Source organism: Microtus pennsylvanicus, chromosome 6 (genome assembly GCF_037038515.1).
Source record: "Microtus pennsylvanicus isolate mMicPen1 chromosome 6, mMicPen1.hap1, whole genome shotgun sequence".
NCBI lineage: Eukaryota > Metazoa > Chordata > Mammalia > Rodentia > Cricetidae > Microtus > Microtus pennsylvanicus.
The window spans coordinates 15,590,127-15,617,682 of NC_134584.1; the positions used below are offsets into that span (position 1 = coordinate 15,590,127).

Consider the following 27,556-nt stretch of genomic DNA (forward strand, 5'->3'; position numbering starts at 1 on the left):
GAAACTAAAGACAAGTGACCCTCTCAGAAAGCACAGGGACCCTGGCTGAACCCTGAATCATGGCGTGCTTCAAAGGGTGGAAAAGAAAGCTGGTGGGAGCTTAATTCTTGACAAATAAGTACTTAGGTAGTGATACACTATATAATAGTTTATATGTGTTTTAGACTATTTCATGTATTATGTTAGCTTATGTTGACTGAAGGCTGTTGAAATCAAAGTGGAGTTATTTATGTCAAGTTGCAACTGGCCAAATAAAGTCAGCAAGGCATGAAGGAAGGGCTCCCCTAAATCTATGTCCGACAAGAAGAATTTCTGCAGAAGCCTCTGCCAGTACCACAGTGTCCTCAGAAGATACAACACAAGGACCTCTGCCTATCACCCAGTCACTACCTCCACGATAGCCTTGCTGGGGATGCTGCACAAGGGATCAGTATTTCAAGAACACCTCTATAGTCCCCTTCATTTTGAAACTGCCCCTAGTTGCAGCATCCTTAGATAGGAAGTTGACATATTCCCTCTGCAGTACCATTCGAGAGTAAACTCAGTATATCTCCCCAGAGTCTTTTCTACTCCTTGTTCAACTTTTCGTTCTTTTTGTTGTTGTTGTTTGAGAGCAAAAAACAAAAAAAACCAAAAAAAAAAAAACCTTACTATGTAGGGAGGGATAACCTTGAGTTTCTAATCCTCCTGTGCTTTAGTCCTCACTGAAATTTAGACAGACCTGGTTTAGGTGGTGTGGTATTGGGATGGGACCTGGGGGCTCTGCATGTCAGGCAAAGCCTACCAAATCAACAACATTCCCAACATTCCCAGCCCTTTACCTGTTCCCTAGATCAACAACCCCTAAGTTTTCCAAGATTGGAAGAGAGAGGGGAAAAAAATCAATTGTTTGAGAAGTCATACAATATGACTCATGCCAAATGAATTTTCAGATACGTAAATACAGCCACAGACCACTCAGAACCCCTGGGTGCGTGCAGGAAGGTCTCTGAAGTCTGGAAATCTTAGTGGTGGTCCACAGTCAAGAAGGATGTTGTAAACACTCAGAATTTGCGAAGAGAACCAACAGGGCATCAAGCATCAAAGTCCCCAGCTACTTCACACACGTTTTGTCATCCACCATCCTGTTGGGCCAGATGGAGGCAGTAAAACAGATCAGTTGCTACTGCTGACTTGAAACAGCTTTTCATCTCAGCTGAAAAATTTATGGCCCAATTCTGAAAGCTGTATTAAAATTGGCTATGACATTGAGCATACATTCATAGCCTATGGACCATGAAAAAAGCAGGTGTCCTTGCAAATAATAACCATATAATCATGGAAAAGATAACATGTTCATTATGAAAACATAACATCCAGAGAATGGCATAAAAATAAAATAAAATCATAGACTTGTGCCACTTAAAGTAACACTTTTGGGACATACTTTTTTTGTTTCATTATTTTTTCTTCATTTATAATTGCTAAATGTATGATATTATATAAAAATTTCTAAAAACAAAGGGATTCTATATATGTTCAATGCATATTGCTGCCTCCTGCCCTCCTCGTTTCTTATATAAGAAACAAATTTACAATATTTTTAAACATTCCACTCAGCCATGTGCTTCACTTGCTACAAGGGGATCTCATCTGTGTGTCTAACAAATTATCTTAAATATCTCTCAATTAGTCTGAAAGGAGGAAGACCTTGCTGTTTCCAGGAAGGAAGATTATTTTTGCTCCATCAAAGTTGTACCCTTCTTTTTTTGAAGCCTTGCTTAGAATCTCTAGAATAAAATTAAATAACTAAATAATAATAGCAAAATGTCACACTTATGATCTTAGTAAAGAGCTAATTTTTCACTACTACTTCTGGTGGGCTAATAGTAAGAAGCAGCTGTAAATCAAACATTTACAGATCTACAAGGAGAGCCATAAAGAGAATGTGTAACTAGAACACATCAGTCAGGAACATTATGCTGATTTCATATGTAAATATCACTGTCTTTTTACACGATATATCATTTTGTCATAAGATCAAATTTCAAATGCCAACACTTGTTACTTCAATGTAATCATAAAGCTGAAATACAGTGATTAAGAAACAAACTATCTAACCTGACTGGGAGCCCACATAAGTTTTGTCTGGGGAAATAAAGCCCCAAGAGGAAGAGAGAGGAACAGCACCCAAGGTCTTCCCAGGCAAAGCGCCTTGGTGGCCACAGCTCTGGAGTGGGCGTGCCTGCAGCAAGACTAGACTAGAAAACTGCCTCTTCTCCCCTCCCTGCTCATTAGGAGAAAGAATGAGTGCTAATCTCCACACAGTAAGAAATAACCATGAGAGGAAGGCTGGAGAGTGGGAAAAGCGTGTGACCAGAACGGAATGAAGAAAGACAGCTTAGAACACAGTGGTCTGTCAGTGCCTGTGAGGAGTGCCACGAGCCACCCGATGTAAAAAATCCACAGAAGCCTAACCTAATACAGTTCTGTATATAAAATTGTGTGGCACTTGCAGAAGAACACACTTCAGGCTGACCCTGAACTCACAAAGCATCCCAGGTTGGCCCCAAATTGGCATCAGTCATCCTGCCTAAACCTCTGTGGTGCTGGGATCACAGGCATGTGTCGCTGTGCCTGCCCCCCTCACCCCTGCAGACTTAAACCACCTCTAGATTGCCTCTGATGCCAAACTCAGGGTATAGGCTATCAAAGCAGAAGTTCTTAAGTTATATTACTTTTGTAGACGCAACCTTTTTGTTTGTTTCTTTAAAAGCATTTTCTATCTGAATTTGGTTATCCTCAGAGAGATGGGACTCACAGATATGGGGACTGACAATACTTTAAAGAACATGTCAAAAAATCCAATGTGCCAGGGCAAATCCTTTCCCTCCAAGGAATACACACCAAAGAGTGATGTCTTCAATGGGCGTAGCTCAGAGGCAAAACAATTGCCTTATATATGTGAGGCCCTAGGTTTGATCCCTCTAAATGAGGACCGATAGAATAGCAACAGAGTGAATGTCAGAGACAAAGATGGAACAGACAGAGATAGAGAGATACAGAGACACTGGGAGACAGTGATCACTCTGCACACTTGTGTGGCTTTTCCCAGAAAGTAAAGATGATCACACTACTCCCTCGTCTGCTCTGAATTTCATTCGCCCCCCATTTATGTATGTATGTATGTGTGTATGTATATATATATGTCTTTTGAGACAGGGTCTAACTCTGCATATTAGGCTAACCTTAAACTCATGGCAATCCTCCTGTCTCAGCCACAGAAATGCTGGGATTGCAGGCATGAGCCATCATACCAAGTTTGAATTCCATTTCCAACTTTGACCTGGATTACATACATGGGATGAGAAGAGTTTTTGTGTGACTTGTGGACATTTTGAAATCACATGGCAGTCCTTTTTGTATGTCATTTGCCAGGTAACAAGACCTTAAGGCCTCCCAGAACTATAAAGGATACACCATTGGTTACACCCTAGAACTGGATGGAGTGAGAGCCTACTGCTGAGGCACCACACACTGAATGATCCAAGTTTCTGGCCCTTGAATGACTCAGAAAGACAAGGCTAACATGCTTTGCAGGCAGGAACAACCCAGCTGGTGGCTCTGCCTGGGATATGTATCCTTTTTCACCAGCTCTGTGATGTGTGGATAAAAACAGGGTCATTAAGAGCAGAGTTAAACCCCTGTGAGGTTTAGGAAAGAATGTGCGAACATGCCTGGGTACGTATGCACAGTGAATTGACCCATGCTCCCCTGCAGGCATTACAGTCTGGGAAGGCTCAAGTCCCTTATAAATATGTATACATGGCCGATGCACATCTCTATATACTTTAAATTATCTCTAAATTACTTATAATCCCTCATACAGTATATACACATAAGTGCTATACTGTATTGTGTAGGAACTGGCAACAAGGGAAGAGGCCTGGCTATGTTAAGTACATTCAAAAACCTTGTTTTCCCCTCCACTGACAGTTAACTCTGAGACTGTAGGTAGTGGGGACAGGGTACCTCCACCTGTGTCAGCCGCATTTACAGCCGATTATGATTGAGGATGAGTCAAACCCTATCCACACTGTGTCCTAAAGCTGAGGACTCTGGCAAAGACGCTGAGCCCACCGTGATGTGATAGCCGGGCACACTCAGTCAGACAGGCTGATAACGGTGGGCGGTGACCAGGCTTATTCAGTGCAGTCACGCCACCCAGAGCCCTTGTGGGAACCGAGAGATGCTAGTGACCACTGTTGCTAGGAGCCAAAGTCAAGATCAGCACATGCAACCAGAACTAGTTCCAGTTAGGAACCAGGTGACAACCCCATGCTGACCTTGTCCCATGACAAACCTGTTTTCCAAAAGAAACTCTACCTGCAACCTCAAAACTGGAGAACATCTGTGGGGTGCAAAGCCCAGGCTCTTGGGGCTTTGTTTTGAGAAAAGGGGGGCACAGACCGCACATGCTGCTGCCAGAGAGTCCCACACCAGTCCTGACTAACACAGCCACTCATCATTTCTGAGGACTCCTGGGATCCCTTTCCACCCTGGAAAGCAGGCTTCACTGTGACTTACAGGGGAAGAAACAGATGTTCTCGTATGTCCTTCCAAACGTGATCATGTCTGTTTTCACTACACAAAAGAACTTTCCTTGAAAACAAAACTGAAACCCAGACTCTTATGAGGATAACTTACAATTACTTGTGTGAAGGATTCTTGGTCACTGATTGTCTTGTCCTCTGTACATCCAGACTGATTCAAGTAATGGTAGTTCTCCGGCAAAGATAAATAAAATTCTTCTGCAGAAAGACAAAGAAAGATGGAACATCAGGACTCAGCTGGTCCTGGCTGAAAAAAGTCAGAAGCGATCACTGTAATTTACATACATATATACTTGAGTCCGCGGGAGACTGGAGTGTGGCTTCAATAACTAAAGTACACACACAATTTTATACCCAAATGCTACCTTTTAACAATCTAAGCAAAATATAAACAACTCAATTAAATTAAATAGGATCAGAAAAAAAATTCATGAAGGCCTTGCTTTATTATTTCCTTTTAAAAGCCAAACATTTAGGGTTAGAGACTGGTAAATGGGAAAAGACTTGCTTAAACATATAAGCTTTGGGTTCACTCTCTAGTAGGACAAAAAAGGAAAAAAAAGAAAGAAATTAAGAAATGAGCTTTTAGAAATTTGATGTAGATATGTTTTTAAAGTACAGCCATAGATAGGCTGGGGAAAAAGCCCAGCCAAGCAGCTCAAGTTCAGTGCCCAGAACACACATGAAAAGCCATGGGGGATGGTGAGCTTATAATCCCAGGCTCACCAGTCAACCAGTACACACTCAACTGTGTGCCGTGGGCTCAGTATGGGGTCCTGTCTCAAAAGGAAGATGAGGAGCAGCTGGACTGCACCTGACATCAACTAAGCACAAACAGGCAAACTCACTAGCGCTCTCTCTCTCTCTCTCTCTCTCTCTCTCTCTCTCTCTCTCTCTCTCTCTCTCTCTCTCTCTCTCCCCTCTCTCTCTGTCACACACACACACACACACACTGCAATAAAGGTGATTACAGTACATTATATAATTTTTGTATTCTTTTCTATTTTTAATTAAAAATTTCCACCTCCTTCCATCCTCCCATTTCCCTCCCCCTTCCCCCCATTATATATTTCTTACAAAATACCCATCAAATTAAAAATACGCTAGATACAAATAGCTTGCGGTTTCTCTGCTGTTAATTTCTCCCTTTGTTGTGCTGATCCCGGATCAGCTCGGCATCTTTCACTCTCAAGCACACATTTCACCGCAGTGTGTGGAAGTCCGGGCATGCCCAGGCTCTTGTCATTCCCGATGTGCTTGAGATGAACCATAAGCTGCCATGCACCACTCACCTCGCTCTCCCTGTCCCAGCCCTGCCAGCAGTGCATAGAATATGTGATAATTCCTCTCCCCGGGATTCTGCCTCACTACTCGGTTCTGTGGAGAGAAACCACATTTATAATAATAATAATAATAATAATAATAATTTCCATCACTTAATACAGAACAAAAAATGTCATAATAGGAAAATTGTGAATTGAATCACAGTTACTTACTTTTTCTAATAAATCTTCGTGTGAAAAGGAAGGCAAGTCAAGGAAGAAAACAGATACGGCAGGAGGTTAGTCTTGACTTGGGTTATGGCTCCAACATTGCTGCCATTGGTGCCAAAAGACATCAAAGCAGAGCCCACTTCACCCAAACTCAGCTCCAATGGCATGGTGCCCTAGCAGGTGCCAAATGAAGGGACTGGATTCGAGCACACAATGAGGGCTTGATGACTGCGGCAGGTAGGCATGGCTATACACATGGGCCCTGCACAGAGTCCTTGATCTATGGCATGAGGGTGGGAGACCCCGTACATGAGGTGGGGCCCGGTGGAAGGTGGCTAGGTCAAGGTTATTAAAGCTACATTAATGCTGATCTCATAGGTATGTCAGTTTCTTGAGAATTGTCAAGAATGAAGTCCAGCCATCCTGGTTCTCTCTTCCTCTTACTTCCTGTCATGTGATCTCTCGCACATGCTCCCTCGATGACACCATCCAACATGCTACTGGAGCTAGAAGGCTTGTACCAGGATATGAATAAACGACTGACCTTGGACTTTGACCCCCAAACTGTGAGCTAAGATAAAGTGATCAGAAAGAAAAAAAAGGGCAAAACCTCTTTTCTCTTATCAAGTACCCATTTAGGCATTCCATTACAGCAACATAATGAATCTAGACTGCAGGCATAATATGAGTTTTTACAAAGGAAAAACAAAGGCACTAATATCAGAGTAAAAATGAGCTTGAACTAGAGTTAACAAGTACTTCACGCTCTTTAGGGGCCCTCACAACAAGTGAGCAGCAAAGTGTCCACTGATAGAACTGATAGAGCCAATTGCAAAGACGAACATGAACATGAAACGGAACAGGATACAATCTACAATTCTTCCGCCCTGGATATTTCCCTTCTGGCAGATGCTCAGTTGAACGAACTTCCCAAAGCGACTGGAGTTGTTGTTGTACACTGTCTTCGCGTTGCCAAATGCTTCCATGATGGGGCTGTGAACAGAGCGAGCAGAGCGGAGCACTCGTCAGGGCAAATGCTCCACCACACAAATGCAGGAAATCTGTGCGTGCAGGGCCCAGCCTGACTCTGGTTACAGAGGAGCCAGCTTTTCTGAACACTCACTGAAGCGGAACACCCCTTTAGTCAGGATAAGAAAGAGGATGCCACACAGCTAAGGATGCCACAAGGGACCACATGGTTCGGCTCTGCACGAATGAACTAGGTTGATACTCGCAGCCCAAGAGCTGCACAGAAGAGCCCACACTCGCATCTAGGAGCTGGAAAGCCCTCAATTTTGGACATTTCACACGTTTGCTGCGTAACCCGGAGGTAATTTATTTAACACCCTGGATGAGCTCCAATTGTGAAATGGAGTCATAATAGATCAAGTGTGTCCAAGAAAGTTCACCAAAGGACCAGATAGTGCTACTCACTGCTGCCGCCATCACGTAAAAGCAGCCAGGAACAACACAAGAGAGCATGGCAGGGTCCCAAGAAAATTATTTACAATGAAGGCTGCAGGAGGCAGATGTAGAAGCCTGAGACTAGACAGTGATGACCGTTGCTACTGAGCTGGCTGTGAGAAAGTGGCTAAAAATTAAAGTATGCGTATTTAACTGCAATTAAAAAAGATTGTGTGTGTAGCATGTACAAACGGTACCTTTGATCTTGAACATACTAAGAAAGCATTCTACTACTGAGCTGTATCCACGATTAAAGACTAAAAAGCTGCAGGAAACTGTCCTAGGCTGTAGGTTGCTGACCCTGGTCAGCTCTCTGCATCTGGGGTCTATAATGTCTCTACCAGTTCTACCACCTTACAGAGCACAAATAAGATACTGAGTCAGTTGTCTGTAGATGACACAGGGCCACATGGCCCTCTGTCCGGGTTCCAAGGAGCATGGCTGGGTACTGCTGGGTACTGCTGGTCTGTCCTGGGGAGGTTATGAAAATGCACTCTGCTCACATGGACAGCACCTTCCTCAGTCTGAACGCCAAGCCCACTGCACGTGGCAACTGGGTTGGTATGCGTTGGAGCCCTTGGCAATCAGGCAGCTGGAGTTAGGCTGTGTCTCAAAACCTTGTGGTATCAGCCTGAATGGCTCAACGGGGAAGGAGGGTCATGGAGCTGCTTCGGCCAAAGCAGGTGTTGCTGAAAGTTCCAGAAAGTGCTGGGTACATGTTAAGACTGATTCTCTTTTGGGAGGAGGGGTTGGGAAGTGAGTCGAAGGCTCACTATGTCACTTTGGCTAGCCTCCAACTCTCTACGTAAGCCCAACTGGCCTTGAAATCACAGAGATCTGCTTGCCTCTGCCTCCCCAGTGCTGGGGAAAAAGGTTCGAGGTATAAATCCCTTGAGGAATCCTAACAGGCAAGTCACTAAGAGAAAGAGACCGACGAACTTTAGCTATTCCATTCCAGAGGAAAAGCGAACCCTATCGCTTGGGAGGAAGAAGACCAGCGAGATACCTGCTTTGGAGGATGGCTTGCTCAACACAGGATGTCTTCTCCTGTAAGGACAAGTCCAAGGAATGCTGGCTGATGACGGAGAGAAACTTGAGGATCAACTTGGTGCTTTCCGTTTTCCCAGCCCCACTTTCACCACTGAAAGACAAAACACACACAATTTGGTTTCTACGGGAAGACAAGTGTTATGGAATAATCTTTCTGTTCACCGTGAAGATGTGCTGCCCTCATGGTTAATAAAAAGCTGATTGGTCACTGGCTAGGCAGGATTTTCAGGGCATAGAGAATGCTGGGGAGAAGGGAGGAGTCAGAGGAAATGCCATGAGATGCAGAGCGAGCAGGATGGGAAGGACGTAAAACAAGCCTTGGGGCAGCACATAGATGAATAGAAATGGGTTAATTTAAGTTATAAGAGCTAAAAAAAAAGTTATAAGAGCTAGCTAAAAACAAGTCTAAACTATCAGCTGAACATTTATAATTACTAAGTCTCTGGGTGGTTATTTGGGAGTGGCAGTCAGGACACAGAAAAACTCCGTTTTCAGACAAGTATTCTCAAAACAACTGTCAAAGGCGCTGCATTCCATAAGTTACTATTAACAGCAGGGAGAATGGAGAAGAAGCTCAGTGGCCAAGGGGGCTTGCACCGAGCCCGATGACCCTCACTTCACTCTCTTGAACACGAAAAGAGAAAACAGACTCACACAAGTTGTCCTGTGACCGCCACACGCCTGTCTGCTACAGCATATGCATGCCCTCCTCTCTCTCGAGTCATAAATGTCATTTTAAAATTGCCTGTTATTAAACAACTTGAGTTGAAAGGAAGCAGAAATTCTTTCTCCTGCAGGCAGGTCCACTTCTGACCTCCCCTATGCAGATTCTTTTTTTTAAAAAAAATTTATTTATTTATTTATTATGTATACAATATTCTGTCTGTGTGTATGCCTGAAGGCCAGAAGGGGACACCAGACCTCATTACAGATGGTTGTGAGCCACCATGTGGTTGCTGGGAATTGAGCTCAGGACCTTTGGAAGAGCAGGCAATGCTCTTAACCTCTGAGCAATCTCTCCAGCCCCCCTATGCTGATTCTTATGCTAGACTCAGGAGAGAGATGCTCCTTATGCTAGACCCAGAAGAGAGATGCTTCTTAAACTAGACTCGGGAGAGAAATGCTTCTTATGCTAGAATCGGGAGAAAGATGCTTCTTAGTCTAGACTCAGAAGAAAGATGGCACCTTTCAAATGAGGGAAGCTCGGTATGTGCAAGATCTTTATTTCGTCGTGTTCCCACGCACATCCCCAGTCCTCCAACAACACCTGCTCAGGTGGACTTCTGGTGGGTGGCTGTTCAATGAATGGGCTTAGGAGCGAACAGGGAGTAGTGAGGCTCCAGGATGCTGGCAGCAATGTGCTCTGAAAGCAAGGGGGAGGTGAGCCAGCCACCTGCAGGAGGGGTACCGGCATGCACACACTCTCCATGCACAGCACGGGAATGCTGGTCCGTTAGCAGGACACACTGGTGCTGGCAGTGTTCTAGATCCATGCATGTGTGGACCACCTCTGGTCCTTACACCCCATCTTCCTGCCCTCCCATCTGTTCGCATGTTTAATTGCAATTTCAGGGTAGGGCTGAGATGCTCAGGCGCTGGTGAGCTGATCACAGAACAGAAAATGGAAGTACTCTGGCCCCTTTGTATCTGCTGACTAAGCATGCCTTTCCTATGACTCAAATTCCAAAACTGAACAATCTTCTCAAAATGTAAATCAGGTCAAACCTAATTCCTATCATTTCCTAGTTGGCAGCCAACTAAAGAAGAGACTCTGGTGTCTCAAGGATTAAGTCCAAAGGTCTTAGCGAGTTAAACAACCCTTCCATCATGCCTGTAGCAGGAAGTACCACTCTGCTGAAGGAAACTGAAGTTCAAATCTCTGCAGTCATTCGCTCACCAGCTTCAAGCCTAATTTTCTCCACAGAAAAGGTTCTCAGAGCTTCTCTGGGACTTATAAAGAGGAGCGTTCTCCATGGTCTCCAGTCCCCTCTATTTTCCTCACCCACACCCTTCATCTGCTTTTTAATGTGGTCCCTTCCTAACCCAACCCACAGATTTGGGCCAGCACTCAGTGAGAGACACTTTAAGAAACAAAGAAGGTACATCCATTAAAAGGCAAAGTAAGAGCAGAGTTCCAGAGACTGGCAAGACGGCTCAGCAGTTAAGAGCACACATTGCTCTTACAGAGGACCTGGGGCTGGGTTCCTGACAGGCACACCTGACAGCTCACAGCAGCCTGTAGCTGCAGACACAGGGAAGCCAATGCCTTCTTACGTCTGTAGGCACCTGCACACATGTGCTTCACATTAACTCATGCAGGTACAACACACACATACATGTTTTAAAAATTAACTTTTTTTTCAAAAATGTCGTTTAAGAGCAGAACAACCTTGGAGCGGAGATCAAAGAGGCACAGCCTGGAAGCCTAAGGACCTGGTGTTGTCACAACCAGCTGGGGATCTCAGCCGAGGCTGAACCACAAGACCCAGTCCACTTCCCAACAAGCTCTTTTTGTATTTACTTGACCGCGTGGAGGGCTAGGAATCAGTAGTCTCTGATTTTAATGTTGATAGCATGAGAGAAGGTTGTGAGACTAGAAAGACACACTTTGTCCACCAGGGGGCAGAGCAGGCCCAAGGAAACCACACAGATGCCCGGTCCAGTCACTTAGCTTTAAAATTCCACAATCTTTTTATTAGGACTAGGAGGAGAAGGAGCAGGGAACGGGGTAAAGGAGAAAGACAAGAAAAGTCCCTGCCTCTGCCTCCTGCACGCGTAATAGGAATTTTCTGTTTGTTGCTCACTAACAGCCTGTGGATAAAAACACCACCCACCTTCTTAGATCTCACCTGCAAGGTGACCACACCAATTTTCCCCTCAAACTGCTCTGGTCTAGCAAGGGCTTGATCAGTCATGTCCTCATCCTCCACCATCCCCCCAAAGAAACTAATCAAGCACTCATCAGTAGCAAGCATCTCCGCAAGTAACTGTGAAGCACAATTTGATACCGCGGTGCATTCTGCTTCCTGCTACTGCCGTAACAGCATTCTCAGATGCTAAACTAATGACTCCATATTCTCTCTTTAAACTTGCTAGAGTCGGGCTTAGTGGTGTACACCTATAATCTCAGCACTTGGGAGGCAAGGGCAGGTGGGCCTCTGTGAGTTTGAGGACAGCCTGTCTACATAATGAGTTCCAGGGCAGCCAGGGAGACATAGTGAAAGCCTGTCTTTAAAAAAAAAAAAAAAATCTAAAAAAAAATTCACAATTAAGATGCATATTCCTCCCCTTGCCCCCTTCTCTTCCTTCCTTTACTTATTTATTTGAGGTTTTTGAGACTGAGTTTCTCTGGTTAACCCTAGCTGTTCTGGAACTCAGATTCACCTGCCTCTGCTGCCCAAGTGCTAGGATTAAAGGTGTGCACCACCACCTCCCACCTAGTAGCACAGTTCTTCTCCCAGAACTCCCTAGATTAAGATTTGTGTGTCCGGAGTTGAAGGCCAGCTTGAGCAACAGCCACAGACCCTAACTCACAGGGGTAAAAAAATGAGTCTTCCATGGTGCTTGAGTCACAAGTGACTTCATTAGGCACACTATACTTTTTTTTAAAAAAAAAAAAAGAAAAGAAAAGAAACTATCTTTCTTCATTTTACATACCAATCTTAGTTCCCACTCTCTTCCCTCCTCCCATTTCCTTCACCTACACCCCTCCACCCATCCACTCCTCAGAGAGGATAAGGCACATTGCTTTGGGGAAGGTCCAAGACCCTCCCTAATATACCTAGGCTGACCAAGGTGTTTATCCAAAAAGAATAGGTGCCACTGCCAGTGGTCCCGCAATCTGCCCCAGCCATACAACTGTCACCCACATTCAGAGGGCCTCATTTGGACCTATGCTTGTTCCTTCCCTATCCAGCTGGAGTTGGTGAGCTCCTATTAGCCTTGGTAAACTGTTTCAGTAGATGTACCCACAACAGTTTTGACCTCTTTGCTAATATTCTCAGTCCTCCCACTCTTCAACTGGACTTTGGAAGCTCAGGCCAGAGGCAACTATTCTTTAACGCTACTTCTGGGCTTTGCTTAACTTTGAATTTGCACGATCCCTGTTTGCATTACCGCATACAGTTCTGTCCAAGTTACTTCTCCAACGTTGCATGTTAGCCGTGCTACAGTGACAAAGGGCACAGAGTCCTTCTCTCCATGTGCTTCAGGGGAGGGGGAACTAGCTCAGTCGTTCATACACATGCAATTTCCATTTACTCAAAAAGCAGCGAAACTTTTAACAGGTATAATGGGCAGATTGTACAGTATGAAAACTGTGTGGCACCTGCAATGGTCATTACAGAGTGCCCACATCAAAGCCAGCAAAAGCTTTCCATGCCTTCCAGCCTGGCACAGTGAACGATACACCATAATCCTGTAAGAACGTGTTAGCCGTTATTTAGCAGTATGAACACATCTCCAGTGTCTTCGGGCACTCTCCATCCCCTTGCCTGGGGTCTGTGGGAGGACTTCCACTGGTACCCCTCCCCTGACAGGAATAGTTCCTATGATCTGGGGAGAGGAAGGGCCCTAGTGCATGCTCTGCTTGGCCTCTGATCCATTCTTCACCATCTGGGACTTGGTCACCCGTGGGGATGAAGGCCACCCATTACCTAGCTGGGTCAGTGACCAGGTGGTCTGTCTGTGCGACAGTGGGCTACAATTTTGGCAAGCTCGATTGGCTTGAAGTCTGAAAATGACATACGGCTCTCCATCTGTCTCCTGTGTCTTACTTTCACGGAACTGGAAATCCCGGGGGTTTCTATCTGTTGCCCTCCCCCAAACCCAACTGTCCTCTCCACTTCCTTTCCTCTTGAAATAATGTAACTGTTCTGTCTCAAGTTGGGGCTAGAACGCCATGTAAAACAGTCGTCAAAATCATTCACGACAGCAGTTCCGTGGACTGTCAGTCCTTATGAATGGAGCCTGGAGGGGTGAATGAATGAGGTGCTTTCATACGCCATGGAAACCTCAGTGCGTTCATCACATCTGTGTTGGACTCCATCCAGGCCTTGCTTATCACCCCTGGAACAGACTCCCGGTACAAACAGTAAGTTCCCATCGGATGCCACCGGGATGTATGCAGTGGGCCAATTTGTATTCCTTAACAATAACATTTAAGAAAATTAGAAAAATGTATTCCAGTTCTTTTTTAAAATGTGGGTCTTAGTGGGAAAGGGTTTTATGGTGGGGGATCCTAGTACTTTATTTTCCCAATAAGTAAGAGCTGGTGTGTTGGTTGACACACATATGCAGTCTCAGCACTTCAGAGGATGAGGCAGAAGGATTGCTATGAGTTTGAGACCAGTGTGAGATACACAGTAAAACCCTGTCTCAAAGATAACCAAAGACATAAAATCATACAAACAAACATATAAACAAACAAGACTTGGCTCGAACAGGCATTTCTTATCTAATCTAACACAAAATTACTTTAAATAAACATGTCTTTGTACCATTCTCTTAACACGCGCACAGCAAGCTCTCTTTCTCCAGCTAATTCACAGGTAAACATTAGGGCAGTGGTTCTCAACCTTCCTAATTCTGGGACCTTTAATATCGTTCTTCATGTTATGGTGACCCCACAACTGTAAAATTGTTTGTGCTGCTACTTCATGACTGCAATTTTGCTACTGTTATGAATCATAATGTAAATATCTATCTGTGTTTTCTGATGGTCTTAGGTGACCCCTGTGAAAAGGTCAGTCATTCCAAGAGGGGTCTAAACCCACAGGTTGAGAATCACTGGTTTGGGGGCATCCCATTATAAAAAAAAATTCTTAAAATCGGGACATTTTATCTAGGGTGATTTCTATCACAGCAGAGAAAAAAGAAGTCTTATTCAAACATTTGAGCATCATGACAAGCATTCTAAAACATGTAAAATATTTCAAATATGAAAGAGCCATCTATCTTTAAATAGACTGATCACGCTTCATCCACAAAATAGATTGAAGAATAATTCAAGAAAACTGGAAGGAAGCAAAAGAAAATGGGAATGTATAAATGATGAAACAAATGAATGAATGGAGGGCCTGGGAGGAGCAAACCGCCAACCCATACAGTCCATCTGCAAGCTCCATGTGTTTTCTGAGCGCCCTCAGCAGGAGCCAGGTGTCTGCTGAGCTTTTATCCTGCCAGCGGCTGGCTTGCAGGTTCGTGCTGGGCTAGGGACAGTCGGCCTACCCCTTGCACCCCGCTGCTCCTGGCTCACCTGATGAGCACGCATTGGTTGTCATGGCGCTTCCACAGGCAGCGATAGCACTCATTGGCGATGGCGAAGATGTGCGGCGGGAGCTCGCCGAGATGGCACCTGCTGTACTGCTCCATGGTGGCGCGCTCGTACAGGCCGGCGATGGGCTGATACGGGTTCACTGAGGCGATGATGGAGCCGATGTAGGTCTGCAAGCAGAGGGGAAGGACCGGGCAAGCGTTACCGGGATAGTGAGCCAGGCTCGGAACTCGCACCTCGCCGGCTCTGCACTCTGCACAGGGACCTGAACGGACCCAGCGAAACGATCGTCTCACAGGGCCTCAGCGCCCACTGTCCACACCGTCCCTACACCCTAATCTTGTCACTGCGCAGATGCACCGTGAGCAGGTTCAGTGCGGGCTTTCAGGGAATGGTTAACAGCAAATGCGGATGGCGATGAGCCCAGACCAAATCCCTGTTCCCAGGTGACCTCCCCAATCCCAATCCTTTCCTGGCACAAAGCCCAGTCTGTTCCGGTTCCCTTCCTCCACCAGTGGCTGTTATGAAACAGCAGGTGACAAAGGCAGAAAATAGAAAAAAAGGGCAGGTGGGTGGGTTGGGGAGAGGGGACGGTACTATTGAATGAGCAGTTTGGGTGTGGGGTAACTTGTAGAGGTCAAGTTATGGATGCACTGGGGACAGCACCGGAGACAGATGTCTGTTGAAATAGTTAAAAAATCCTCCCAGTGGCAAATCCCATGCTAGGGTTCATCATTCATCAGTCACTTTCTTTTTTTCCCCCTGAGATGGAGTCTCCCTCTATGTAGTCCTGGCTGTCCTGAAACTCAAAACTCACTCAGTAGATCAGGCTGGTCTCGAACCCAAGAGATACACCTGTCAGCACGTGCCGCCATGCCCACTAAGGAGCCACAGGTTTTTAAGGATGACCGACTGTTTGGGAAATGCAAATGCCGCCTAACTTGTCAGGAATGTCGGTGCCTGGAAGCATCACCTTCCTGGGTCAATCTCTGGGCAGAAATTACTCTCCCCCCCACCCCCCAGAGCAGTTACAGCACAAGCTGCTTCCCACAGCTGAGAGCCCTGGCTTCCCTCCACAGGGGCCCTCCTGCGTCCAGGCTCCCAGGTTTTCCAGAGTCACATATAGAGAAGGAACTGGCATCCTGTGGACACCTCCTGCCTCCTAGGGAGCACACCTGCTGCGGCTTTACAGGGACCTGTGTGTCCTTCTCCATTTCCCATGTGTTGAAGCCCCGGCCCACAATGCCTAAAAATAGCATTACACTTGGAGACCGGGCCTTTAAAGAGCGATTAATTTAAATTCAGCCCCTAGGGGTATCGGAATCCAATCCTGCCTGGTGTCTTCTTAAGAAATGGGCAGCTGGGCACATTCGGAGAACCCAGGGATGCACGCTTGGAAGCAGGCTGGTAGAAAAACCGCAGGAAGAACCAATCGTATCTGCTACCCTGGCCTCTGAGACCGTGGAGTATGTGTTATGGGGTTTTCTCATGGCAGTCCAGGCAACCTAATGCTAGAACCTTCTGTTACCAAATTCACTACAGTACAGTAATCACGGGGCAGGGAGGCAGCGAAGGTAGAAAGTCCGAGCATTCTGAGAACATCTGTGCCTCGTTATAATAATTTGTAGTGATTTTTACATTCATGGCAACTGCCAAAAACGGGCCATCATGGATGTTCAGTGCAACTTTTCCAATGGAAGAACGTCTAGATTGGGAAAATAATCTGAACCAAAAAGAGATTAAAAACATGAATGGCATTGCCATGGTAACTGTGCTCTTAAGCTTACAACAAAAAAGGCTGGAAAGCAGACAGTCGAATATGTGCCCACCCATGTTGACAGCAGCGCTACTAATACAACCGAAGGGTGTGAAACCCTAATGCCACCTGTAGATCAACAAGGGAGAAAGCCGTGGCACAGCCACGCCACAGAATAATAATCTCTAGGTACCCATATATGCTGTATCAGCGTAGAGGATTTGAAAGCATTGCCAGCTGAGAAACACCAGACACTTTCAGAATAGGCAAAGACACGGAAACAGGAAGACGGGTTGAAAAGCATCGTGGTGGCAGAACTCCCTGTGTGTGGCAGTGTAATCAGGACCAGGTTCCGTCTGGGGTGACAAAGATATTTGGGGACTAGATTAAAGTGTGGGCTGGTCAACATCACGGATGCACTAGATCTCACTGGTTCGCAGACTTCCCGTGACAAGCTTGATGTTAAATAAAGTTCAGCTCAGACAAATTAAAGCTATTTTGTAGGGAAATGAGCAGGTCTGTGTGGTGGGCTGCTTTAGTCTTTCCACTCTTTGCTCTTTGTTTTTGTTTTCTTTCTCACAAATGCCCGACCTTAGCTTGGCTTATTCCTAGCCAGCTTTTCTTATCTTAAATAACCCCATCTATCTTTTGCCTCTGGGCCTTCTCCTTTTCTCACTTTTGTATATCTTACTTTCACCACTTCTTTAGTGTGTCTGGCTGGTGTCTACCTGGCTTCTTGCCCCAGGTGTGTCCCTCATTCTTGCCTCCTTTTCTCTCATTCCTTCTGTTCTTAGCCCAGATTTCTCCTCCGATTTACACTCCGTCTGCCAGCCCCACCTATTCTTCCTCTTGCCTCACTATTGGCCATTCAGCTCTTTATTAGACCAATCAGGTGTTTTAGACAGGCAAAGACTCCCAGCTTCACAGATTTAAACAAATGCAACCTAAAAGAATGCAACTTATCTTTGCAGCATTAAACAAATATTCCACAGAATAAACAACTGTAACACACCTTAAAATAAGATTCCACAACATCTTTGGAAACAGGAATCCCCTGAAAGTCCACTTTTCTTTATCACACCTCTGTAGGGAAAATTTAGCCAGAAAGACAAACAGAAGCCACTCCTCCCGCTGTGGAAGGAGAAGGGCTTCTCAGGTCACAGACATTCTGGTCCCTTCTCTCTTGTTAGCTCTCTATGTGGGGATACTTGAGGCTCTGAGGTGCTTGGTCCTTATCTCCATTTTGTCAGTCTGTCCTGTTTCTACCCTGTCAGCGTTATATTTAATTGTTAACTATTAACCAAAGGCATTCATGTTTCCATTGTGAGATACTTCTCCGCTCACTTCAACAGAGGTCAACAGTCAAAGTCATCACTCTTAGAAAGCGAAATATGTCAACAGCGCAGCAACTACATTCCATCAACATAGCGGCTTCGATGGACACACGAGCTGGCCTGGGACAGGTAGAATACGATAGCCATTGGCACGGTATTAAGCAGATCACCACATCTGATTCACTTAATGTGGTGCAAGGTTGTAGACCTGTCATTAAAGAAACTGTTTTTTTAAATGCTATATCATGTCTTAATTGTTTTGTATGTCTATTCCTAACATTTGTATGATATTGCAAAATTCTGAGCTGTCTATTCTCCCTCCATCCCTCCCTCCGTACTTCCCCTTTTCTCTCCCTTCACGTATACCTATGAAGGTCAGAGAGAGGGTGATGCCAGGAATCTTCCTCAATTGCTCCCTACCTTATATTTCTTTTACTTAAAAAAAAAAAATATGTGTCTGTATTCCTCTAGAAGTGTAACAAGTGCTCTTAACCACTGTACCATTCTCCAACCCCATCTTAGTTTTGAGACCAGGTCTGTTAGTGAACCTTGAGCTCATTGATTCAGCTAGGCTGGCCAGCGGTGAGCTCCAGGAATCCGCCTTCCTTTGCCCCAGGAGTAGGGTTAAGGTAAAGGCCACTGCACCCAGTCTTTTATGTTGGTGCTGGGGATCTGAACCTGAGACCTCTTCCTTGCATGGCAGGCACCTCCCTCTTCCCATCCCCACCTTTATTTATAAAACTCCAGAACTACCAGCAATTCTAGGTCCTCTTTTCTGCAAGCTTGCTTAAAAACAAAGAACTTATTTCTGCTACGGTCTCAAAGCCATGCTCTCCTCTAAATCACACAGCATCCTTCGGGATGCGGCTCATTCTGACAGCATGGATGACATGGTTGCTATGCAGGAGACACAATGGCCTTCCTTAGCAACGGTAAAGACAGCAGCCACGGTCTTGCCACTCATTTCTTTTGTTGCAGTAAATCAGACTGGACTTGACCAATGAAATAGCTTTCTGTGATCAGTCTGGCAACTGTGCTGGCTCTGGCTATCCGCAGCCCAGAAGTCCAGGTCTACATGCTGTCCCCACCCAATGACAGTGCTTCCTGGGGTGAGAGGAAGCCAGGTACTTCTGGCAACAGCTGTTCTAGTCAAAAGCAGTCTGCAGAGATCAAAAATTTGTGGTGTATCTCAGTGGCCAAACTACACGAAAAGCACTATGATTGCTTTCCCCAGTGACATGGCCACTACCACCCAGGGCCAGCATTTACAGCTAGCCCATGACCTGAAGGTCACTAACACCATTCTAGAAACATCTAAAGACTCCTTCATGAAGGCACCACCTTTCAGGAGGGAGGAAGCCATGGATGCCAATAATCACCTTAATCAAGGTTCTCCAGAGCCCGTGATACAGGCAGAAGACAAAGCCATTGGAGCTGCTGTGGTTTTAAGGGAAAAACTAACTGGCTAATGTCCACAGCAGCTCTAGTGACCGTACACATTTCCTAAAAGCATCCTGGCAGGGAGGGTGCTCTGCTCAGTTCCCACCTGCTTAGTGAGCTGGCAGGAAGAAACAAGGTTTCTTATTCTTACAGACTACTGAGAATTTCCAATTTATATAAACATGGCTGAGAGGTATAATTCTTGCCCCAGAGTCCTGGTTTTCCACAATCTGGAAGGAAACTTCTGAAGGCTACGGCATGTGCTCTTGTGTCCTCAAACACGGTTCGTAGCTGATTTAACATAGTCCTCAGGAGTTTTATTTTCACTCCAGCTCTGAGTCCACAAATACGATGTCCCCAGTGGACAAAAGAGATGGTACCTGCCAATCTGTGCTGAAATCATCCCAGGCCTGGCCCATGGCTACACTGGAGAATGGTGCCCTAGGTGGTGGCCTGTGGAATGAAAGGCTACATCAGAGGAATGGCTGTGGGGGCCGTAAGTGGTCTGCCAGCAAAGAGTTTTAGCACAGAGTCCAGATAATGGAGGATACCACACTAAGTTCTTCTCTTACTTGCCATTTTAGATATAAGACAATGTAACAACTGAATACAGGTTTTCAAAATGATTTACATTTTAGTATGTTTAAAACATCTTGCCTCTAGTGGCTGGGGTCGTAACTCAGAGACGGACCCATGCTTAGCAGTATGAAGTCCTGAGTTTGATCTACAGTGCCACAAAAATCAACCACCTTTGTACCTTTTAAGGTCAATTACGAGTAAATCTGCATGAGCCATAGAGGCTGCCTACTCTAAGGTATGTGTCGGCCTTCAACTCCAGGCTCTTACATTTTACAGCTTTCACCCAGCCCAGCAGTTGCATTTTCCTGCCCTAATAAGGCTTGGGACACATCTCCCTGTTGGGGAAATGACATCAGGTGGAGCTGTACCCAATGGCTAAAAACCAAGCAGTTGGAGCTGGGGGATGTAGTTCAGTGGTAGAGCACTTGCTTGACAGGTGAGAGGGTTGGGGTTGGTCCCCAGTATTGACAAAACAAATGTCTCGTGCAGGGTGGAACGCAGCTCTTCCAACAGGAGGATGAGAGTTTGACTGTTTTCGCTTATCATTATCAATACTGTACCTCGACTTCAAAAGATTCCAAGCACACAAAACTTTACCCTTGCCACAGGAACTGTTGTTCTTTCTCTTTTAAGATACAAGTTCTCCTGTAGCTCAGGCTGGCCTTATTCTCCCACCTCAGCTTCCCATGTGCTAGCATGATAGATGTGTGGCACCATGCCAACCTTCTTTGTCACAGCATTTTAGATGACAAGTAAGCCTACATTTTTCCAAAACAACTTCAGCTGACATTTCATGATCCTAGGTGTGGCGGTTTGAAAAAGAATGCACCCCCCCATAAGCTGATGTATTTGTATGATTAGTCCCTAGTTGTTGAACCGTTTAGTAGGGGTAGGAGGTGTGGCCTTGTTGGAGTGGGTGTGTCTTTACTGGAGGAGGTGTGTTATTAGGGGTAAGATTTGAGGTTTCAAAAGCCCACTGATGTGGGATTCCCCTCTGTATGCTGTGAATACCATTGGTTAATAAAGAAGCAGCTTTGGGTCTATAATGCAGCACAGAATAGGGCAAGGCGGGGATTCCAGGCAGTTAGAGGAGGAGAGAGTAGGCAGAGTCAGGGAGATGCCATGTAGTTGCAGGAGAAAGATGTGAGCTGCCAGCCAAATCCTTGCTGTTAAACCATGAGCCTCATGGTAAAATATAAAATAATAGAAACAGGTTAATTGAAGATATAAGAGCTAGCTAGCAATATGCTTAAGCTACTGGACAAACAGTACTGTAATTAATACAGTTTCTGTGTAATTATTTCGGATCAGGGCAGCTGGAAATAAACAAGCAGCCTCTGTTAACAGCCCACAACAGTCCCAGTCTCTGTCTCTCTTAAGATCTCTTTCCTAACTCCCTCCTCCTCTGCACCTCTGTGCTGTTGCCTGCAGATTAGGATGGAAAGCTCTCGGGTACTTCTCCAGCAGCATGACCACTTACCTACACCGCATCCCTGCATGATGACAATGGACTAATCCTGCAAAGTGTAAGCAAGTCCCATTTAAATGCTTTCTAGGGGTTGCCTTGGCCATGGTGTCTCTTCACAGCAATAGACCAGTAACTAAGACATCAGGCAAAGAGGGCTATATGCATATCACCAGGCTTGTTGCTAAACAAGACCCTTCCATGTATGCAGGCAGAGGCTACCACTTTGACATCTGTTGGCTGACACTGGACAGCACAGACAGGAAGATGATGCCACTACAGTTCCTTGGTGGGTGAGTAAGGGTAAGGATGGCAATCAGGTTTTGACAGATGCCATGCTGTGGATTAACAGCTATGGTCTCTACCACCAACATACAGAGCTTATCTCAGTTCTGTCCCTGTCCTATATACTCTGTTGACTTACATCTAGAATCCATCCAAGAGACTGCCTTACTCGGGGCCTCACCATACTTCAATTTCCACAAGCCCTTCCTCCACAATCCAGTCTCCCCCTCTCCATCCCACCCCTGAAAAGGCCATATAACAGTCCAAGTCCTACCCCGCTACATAATACTTGGGCCAAGGAATGGGCTGTATATACAAGAGGGGCTTCACAGTGCTCTCCCTCTGTGTTAGCGTACCCGCTGATGTCCATGTAATGACCAAACTGCCTGGATCATTTCTCAGGCATCATCCCCATCATTCAGTGATATGTGACCGCAATCTCAGAACAACGGCTTCAGCCCACAGAAGCATCCCTACTAGTAAACTTTAAGGGCCTGTGCCAATGAAGGTGCAAAGCACACTTTTGACCTCACCATGGAAGGATATGGAATGGCCACCATAGTAACGGTTTACAATAGTCTACCCAAATAACAAGTTACAGTGTTTGAAACCTAGCCAAAATAATTAGGGTCAAAGACAGCCCCCCCACTTAAGGATACCACCCTTGGCAAAAGTGATTTTTGTCTCTAAAACACAGGCTGTGCCTTTAGAGGGGTCAGGAAATAACAAGAGAAATGCGACAAGCAGCTCGGGGAAACGGCAGGTGGAGGGAGAAGAGGTCGGGCTGGCAGGTGGTACCAAGTGGGGCGGAAGGCACAGCCCTGGAAGAGCCCCTAGCAGCTGGGAAGCAGCACTGGTTGCAAGCTTTGATCATTCTGCGCTCTATAAAAAGGTATTATCGCTGCTCCCAAAACAGCTACGATGACTCTGCAGCTTAAGGCTGGACACACACAGGTGCCAGCTTCTGCAAGTTGGATTCCAAATTCCACAACACCAAACAACACAGTCATTTTTATGGCTGTTCGGAAATAGAAAACACATCCTATTTTGAAGCATGTAAACTTTCTCACCAGAAAGGTTCCACATAACTCACATTGAAAAACATGCTTCCTGCCCACTCTAATAATTCGGAACAACCACTGCACGTGTTACCCAAAATGCTAAGAGAAACCCAATGGTGTTTCTTCAACACCAAATCCATCCATTCAGGGCTGGAAAAAGCAGAATGTACCTATATCTAGCCCATCAAAATTTTAATTTGATTCCACAGTATATGTGTATGTCAAAACGCCAGGCATGCGGTATATCTTCATAAAGTATTTGTTTTTATCTTTCAGTCATGCATCTCACTTCTCAGCCCTTTGACTGAGATCAAGTGGAGTTCTTGTGGTTTAGTAACAGATGCACCCTGTATCTAAGAATGATATAGGGAGTGTATTTTCAGAGGCGGGAAATCGAGTAGCTTGTTATGTTCACTCCACACACTGGCTTGGTTTCTTAGTACCTCTAGGGACAATATACCCCATCTTACAGGAAAATCAAGTATAATTAAAAATCCTGTATGACCCACAGGCTTTAGCTGCGCTGAGCTATAGACGTGACAGTAGCCACACTATCGGTGGGACAGCAGAATTCCCTCAATGGAACAACTCATCGGGACAGCGTGGTCTGGAGACGTCCAAACACCTGCTCCTCGGCCCTAGTGCTGCATTACCTGATACATGGCTTAACATCTCTGGACCAAGATTCTTCTCGGCTAGAGCTGGTCCCCTTCAATACCTTACATGGTTACTGTGTGGAAATGCTCCATGAGTCAGAGGGGCTATTATTGTCATTGCTAACAACCCTATTCCCCACGGTTCTGCAAGGCTGAACAGAGATCAAGTAGGTAGTAATGTACCAGGGGAACTGGTTACCTATAGTTTGTGCTGGGGGTATTTTCCTGAAGGGAGATGTTGTGAAGAAATAGAAATCGCTTATTTTCGATTTATTTCCCACCCTCATTGCCCCATCTCCTCTTGCAGTCACCCTAGTTGAATATGGCAGTTGTTTTTTTTTTTCTTTTTTATGTTTACAGTGTTCTGCCTGCACGAATGCTTGCAGGCCAGAAGAGGGCACCAGATCTCATTACAGATGGTTGTGAGCCACCAAGTGGTTGTTGGGAATTGAACTCAGTTAGTGCTCCTAACTGCTGAGCCATCTCTCCAGCCCCAGTGGTTCACTTTCTAAATCTTTACCAGGCGTTAACTTCAGCTTGAGATCCATTACTCAATGGACCATTGCATCTCTTCCCGTGGATACCCAACAGATGGCTCAAATCCAACATGGACAAGGCTAAGCTCTCCTGAGCACCTGTCTCCTCCCACAGAACCACACCTTGACAATGTCACCACACCTAGCCAGACCGCAACCCAACGATCTTATAGAAAGTCAGACTTTTAGAGCCAACAAGTCGGCTCAGGAAAAAAGGCTCTTGCCAGCAAACCTAATGACCTGTGTTCAATCTCCATCCACCACAGTCCCACAAGCTTCCTCTGCCCTGCATGTGTGCACCATGGCATGATGGCCTGTACATGTATGAACACAAACACAAACACACACATACAGAAAGAGAGAAACTCATGATAAATAAATAAAATATATAATGTTTTAAAAGTAAATTTAACTTTCTTACCAGCTAACGTGACTAAGGAACTGGATTCTGCTTCTCTGACTCTCTGTGACTAAGACATCAACCCTCCTACCAGATCTGGTGCCTTCTACTGTTAGCCAAATTTTTGTTGCCAGAGTTTCCCCAAAACTCATGTCTATTTTCTGTCATCATTTTTATGAGTTGAATGAAGTTCATTAACTCACACACCCGCTCGCAGGCACCTTGCTGACCAGCAATGTGCAGCCTTTGCTCCAGTGTTTTGAATGGCCTGTATTGGATACATGCATTGAGCTATTTTACTCTTTGTCTACACCCAAATGCTGCCACGACAGCCACTTTCCTCCTTAGCCAAATGTCCTCAGACACTCCAAACTCTTGTAGCTAGCACCTCGGCTGAGGAACACCCTGCCACTTCCTCATCCTGATGCTTCTCCACCAGACTCAGCGTTTTCCACACGCCCACTGCCGCCCTGAGCCTCAGGCATGGCTTGCTAATGTCTGTCCTCACCAATCAATTAAGTGACTTCCACTTACGCAATCTTTCAACAGACAGTTACTGTGAACAAGAGGAATTCTGCAACCTTGGAGCCCGGCACAGAGTATGATACTCAGGCAGGGCTAAATGGATACGGGCATACTGGGGACATACATTGCAAAGAGCCCCTCTCCCTGAGCTGCCTCAACATATCCATTCTGTTTCATTCTGTTCAAGGGTGCTCTTTGCTCGGTCCTATGTATAATTATACCATAGCAAGAGAACCACTTGCCATGGTATAATTATACAAAATGAAAACATTTTTAAACAACAACAAAAAGTTAAATGTTAAAAATACTTTATAAAAGATGCCTGCATCACAAGGCTGAAGCTCAGTAACCGGGTTTAGAGTTTTCAGTGTCTCCATTTCCTATGAATGAACTTATGTTTCACGTTCATGTCATGTTGAAAGGAATCCGAACCAAAGGTGAATTAGGGTATGTGGGGAACCTCGCAAAAACACAGAGCCTGATTGTGACCATAGGTGCAGTCACTGTATGCAGGAGTGAAGGGTGGTGACTCGTGGGCCCGGTGGGGTAAACGCTGGGAACACTCAGAACCAGCCAGATGGTTACAATTACATCTTGGTAACACAAACCTTGACTTCAAGTGAGGGGTATAAAAAAGTCAGGAAACAAGAGCCTCCTCACAAGCCACACCACACGGGTGTTTCTGGTGTGTGCACAAGCCAAACTGGACAATCGGTCCAAGCTCTAGGTCCTCCTGAAACTTGTGACTTGTAGAGATTGTTGATTCTGGCTTTGCTAATAGACAGAAGCAAATGAAAAGGACTGCTTTGGGAAGACTCAGCTTGTGGAAATGAAACACAAATTTTGATGATGGTGTGTCCAAACAGAAACCTCCATGCCACGCCACTCACTGTCTGCTAAACCAAACAGGTAACTAACTGGCCAGAACCTCTCGGCTTGTGCTTTTCTCTTCCTAGAAGTGAGCTTCAAAAGTAACTCAGGAACAGTGCACATTTTTACATACTGGGGCTAAAGGGCTATTTTTGAAAGAACTACAGCTAAGTGAGCTGTATGCAGAACATCTTCCCTGCTCACAGAGCCGTATCTGTAGACATAGTCTTACTCCCCAACCGGAACCTTTGATTCTGATCTCTGTGGCTGTTTATTCTGCAAGAGCAACAAACTAAGAGAAGAGCTGGGCGGAACACAAAACAGCCTCCTCTGGGCCCTCCTTAACACCATAAATGCAGGTTCCCTGCAGCTCTAGTGATGTGGTCTGGAGCCACTCCTTAGTTGCTGGGAGGGGAGTCTCCTCCACAGAGCTAACTCAGAACTGACAGCCACTGCCAGTCTCCTCCATCTGGCAGAAAGCAGAGCTGCTGGACCAGCAAGCCTGGCAGTTCCCACCCACATTCGGACACAGCACTTCCTGCCAGAATCATGGGAACCTCTCCTGCTCCAGTCAACACTATTCAGACACTAGACAATCTGAGATGATCCAGGCTCCAGGGATGACTAGGACAGGCCTCCAAAACCCACAAATCCTTTCTAGCCCTTGAGGAGCTGCCAAGACTGTTGGTGTCGCGCTGTCCCGCCACAGGGCTTCACAAGCTGGGAATCCTTCCTGTGCTCTCTCTCCTGCTTCTCACCTAAGGCCTTACCTCCATCTCAATGCTGGTCTAAAATCTCCATCTCAACACTCTTGGCTGGAAGATCAGATCCTTACCAACTGTCCAGCGAAGTCACTTTCTATAAACTTTTAACAGAGGTAACATGGACTCTATACTGTCAACTGTACACTTTTCAGATCATCATGATGACGGGTGGGGTTCCCAATCTTGTCACTTGTGACTAGTGGGGCCAGTTAATCCCCTGTGGTAGAGGCTGTCCTACAGGTTGGCAGGAACCATCCAAGGGCCTTTAGCAGCTAGAAATCTTTAGCATTTCTCAACTTACCTATAATATTTTAAAATGTCTTCAGATACTACCAAATAGCCCAGAGAGACAGTTATTCATCTGAAAACAAATGCTTTAGGGTTTTCTAACCTTGGATGCCTATCCCAGCTAATTTTCCAATATTTCCCAGCAAACACCGGGTTCTATAGCCACAGTCTACTTTCTCCCAATTTAGTGAAGCCCTCACATAAAACTTTCATCTTTGTGTGATGTTTACCAGTTTTCATCAAGAGGTGGGAAGGGATGAGACCAAGGAGGGGAGGCCCTCCTCAGACCCCCACCCGCACTCCCACCAATGGACTTGAAGGCATATGTCAAGGAGGCCCAGAGTGAAACCCAGGGCCACGGTGAGGAGGGGCAGTGAAGAGCAGGCGAGGATGGGAAGGCAGATGAGGTGAAGCCCCCAACACAGACGAGTCTGGAGTTCCTGCAAAGAACCCAGTGTTAGGGTCTAAAGCAGGGCTCTGACATGGGCGGTGTCAGGAAGAATAGAGCTGCTGTGGGAGGGTCATGGAGCCAAATATGTTAGAGGCAGGACAGAGCCCAGGGGTCTACAGATGTGACCAGAGGAGAGTGTTCACCTTCTCCCTACCTAGGGCAAGTACTGGGCAGAGCTACACCCTCCCACAGGAGTTAAGGGACATTAGGTCATGAGAAGATTGTATCATTCTCGTATCTGCTGTTCCTCCGTGAGATTGGATCTTCAGTTGC

At 45.7% G+C, this 27,556-nt stretch overlaps 1 protein-coding gene and 1 pseudogene across 2 annotated transcripts in view; one reads left to right on the forward strand and one right to left on the reverse strand.

Annotated features, from left to right (window-relative positions):
• Myo10 (myosin X) overlaps nt 1-27,556 on the reverse strand; it is a 198,946-nt gene that overhangs the window by 77,960 nt on the left and 93,430 nt on the right. The window contains exons 4-9 of one of the 2 annotated variants that reach the window (XM_075975824.1): nt 14,856-15,043; nt 8,556-8,690; nt 6,954-7,078; nt 6,089-6,102; nt 5,885-5,969; nt 4,687-4,790 (exon numbers count right to left, since the gene is read on the reverse strand). In XM_075975824.1, coding sequence (XP_075831939.1) covers nt 4,687-4,790; nt 5,885-5,969; nt 6,089-6,102; nt 6,954-7,078; nt 8,556-8,690; nt 14,856-15,043 — 651 coding nt within the window. Of the gene's footprint in view, nt 1-4,686; nt 4,791-5,884; nt 5,970-6,088; nt 6,103-6,953; nt 7,079-8,555; nt 8,691-14,855; nt 15,390-27,556 lie in introns of those variants that run through there. The other variant, XM_075975825.1, reaches the window with a different exon arrangement.
• On the forward strand, nt 23,078-23,258 carry LOC142853172 (U2 spliceosomal RNA; annotated as a pseudogene).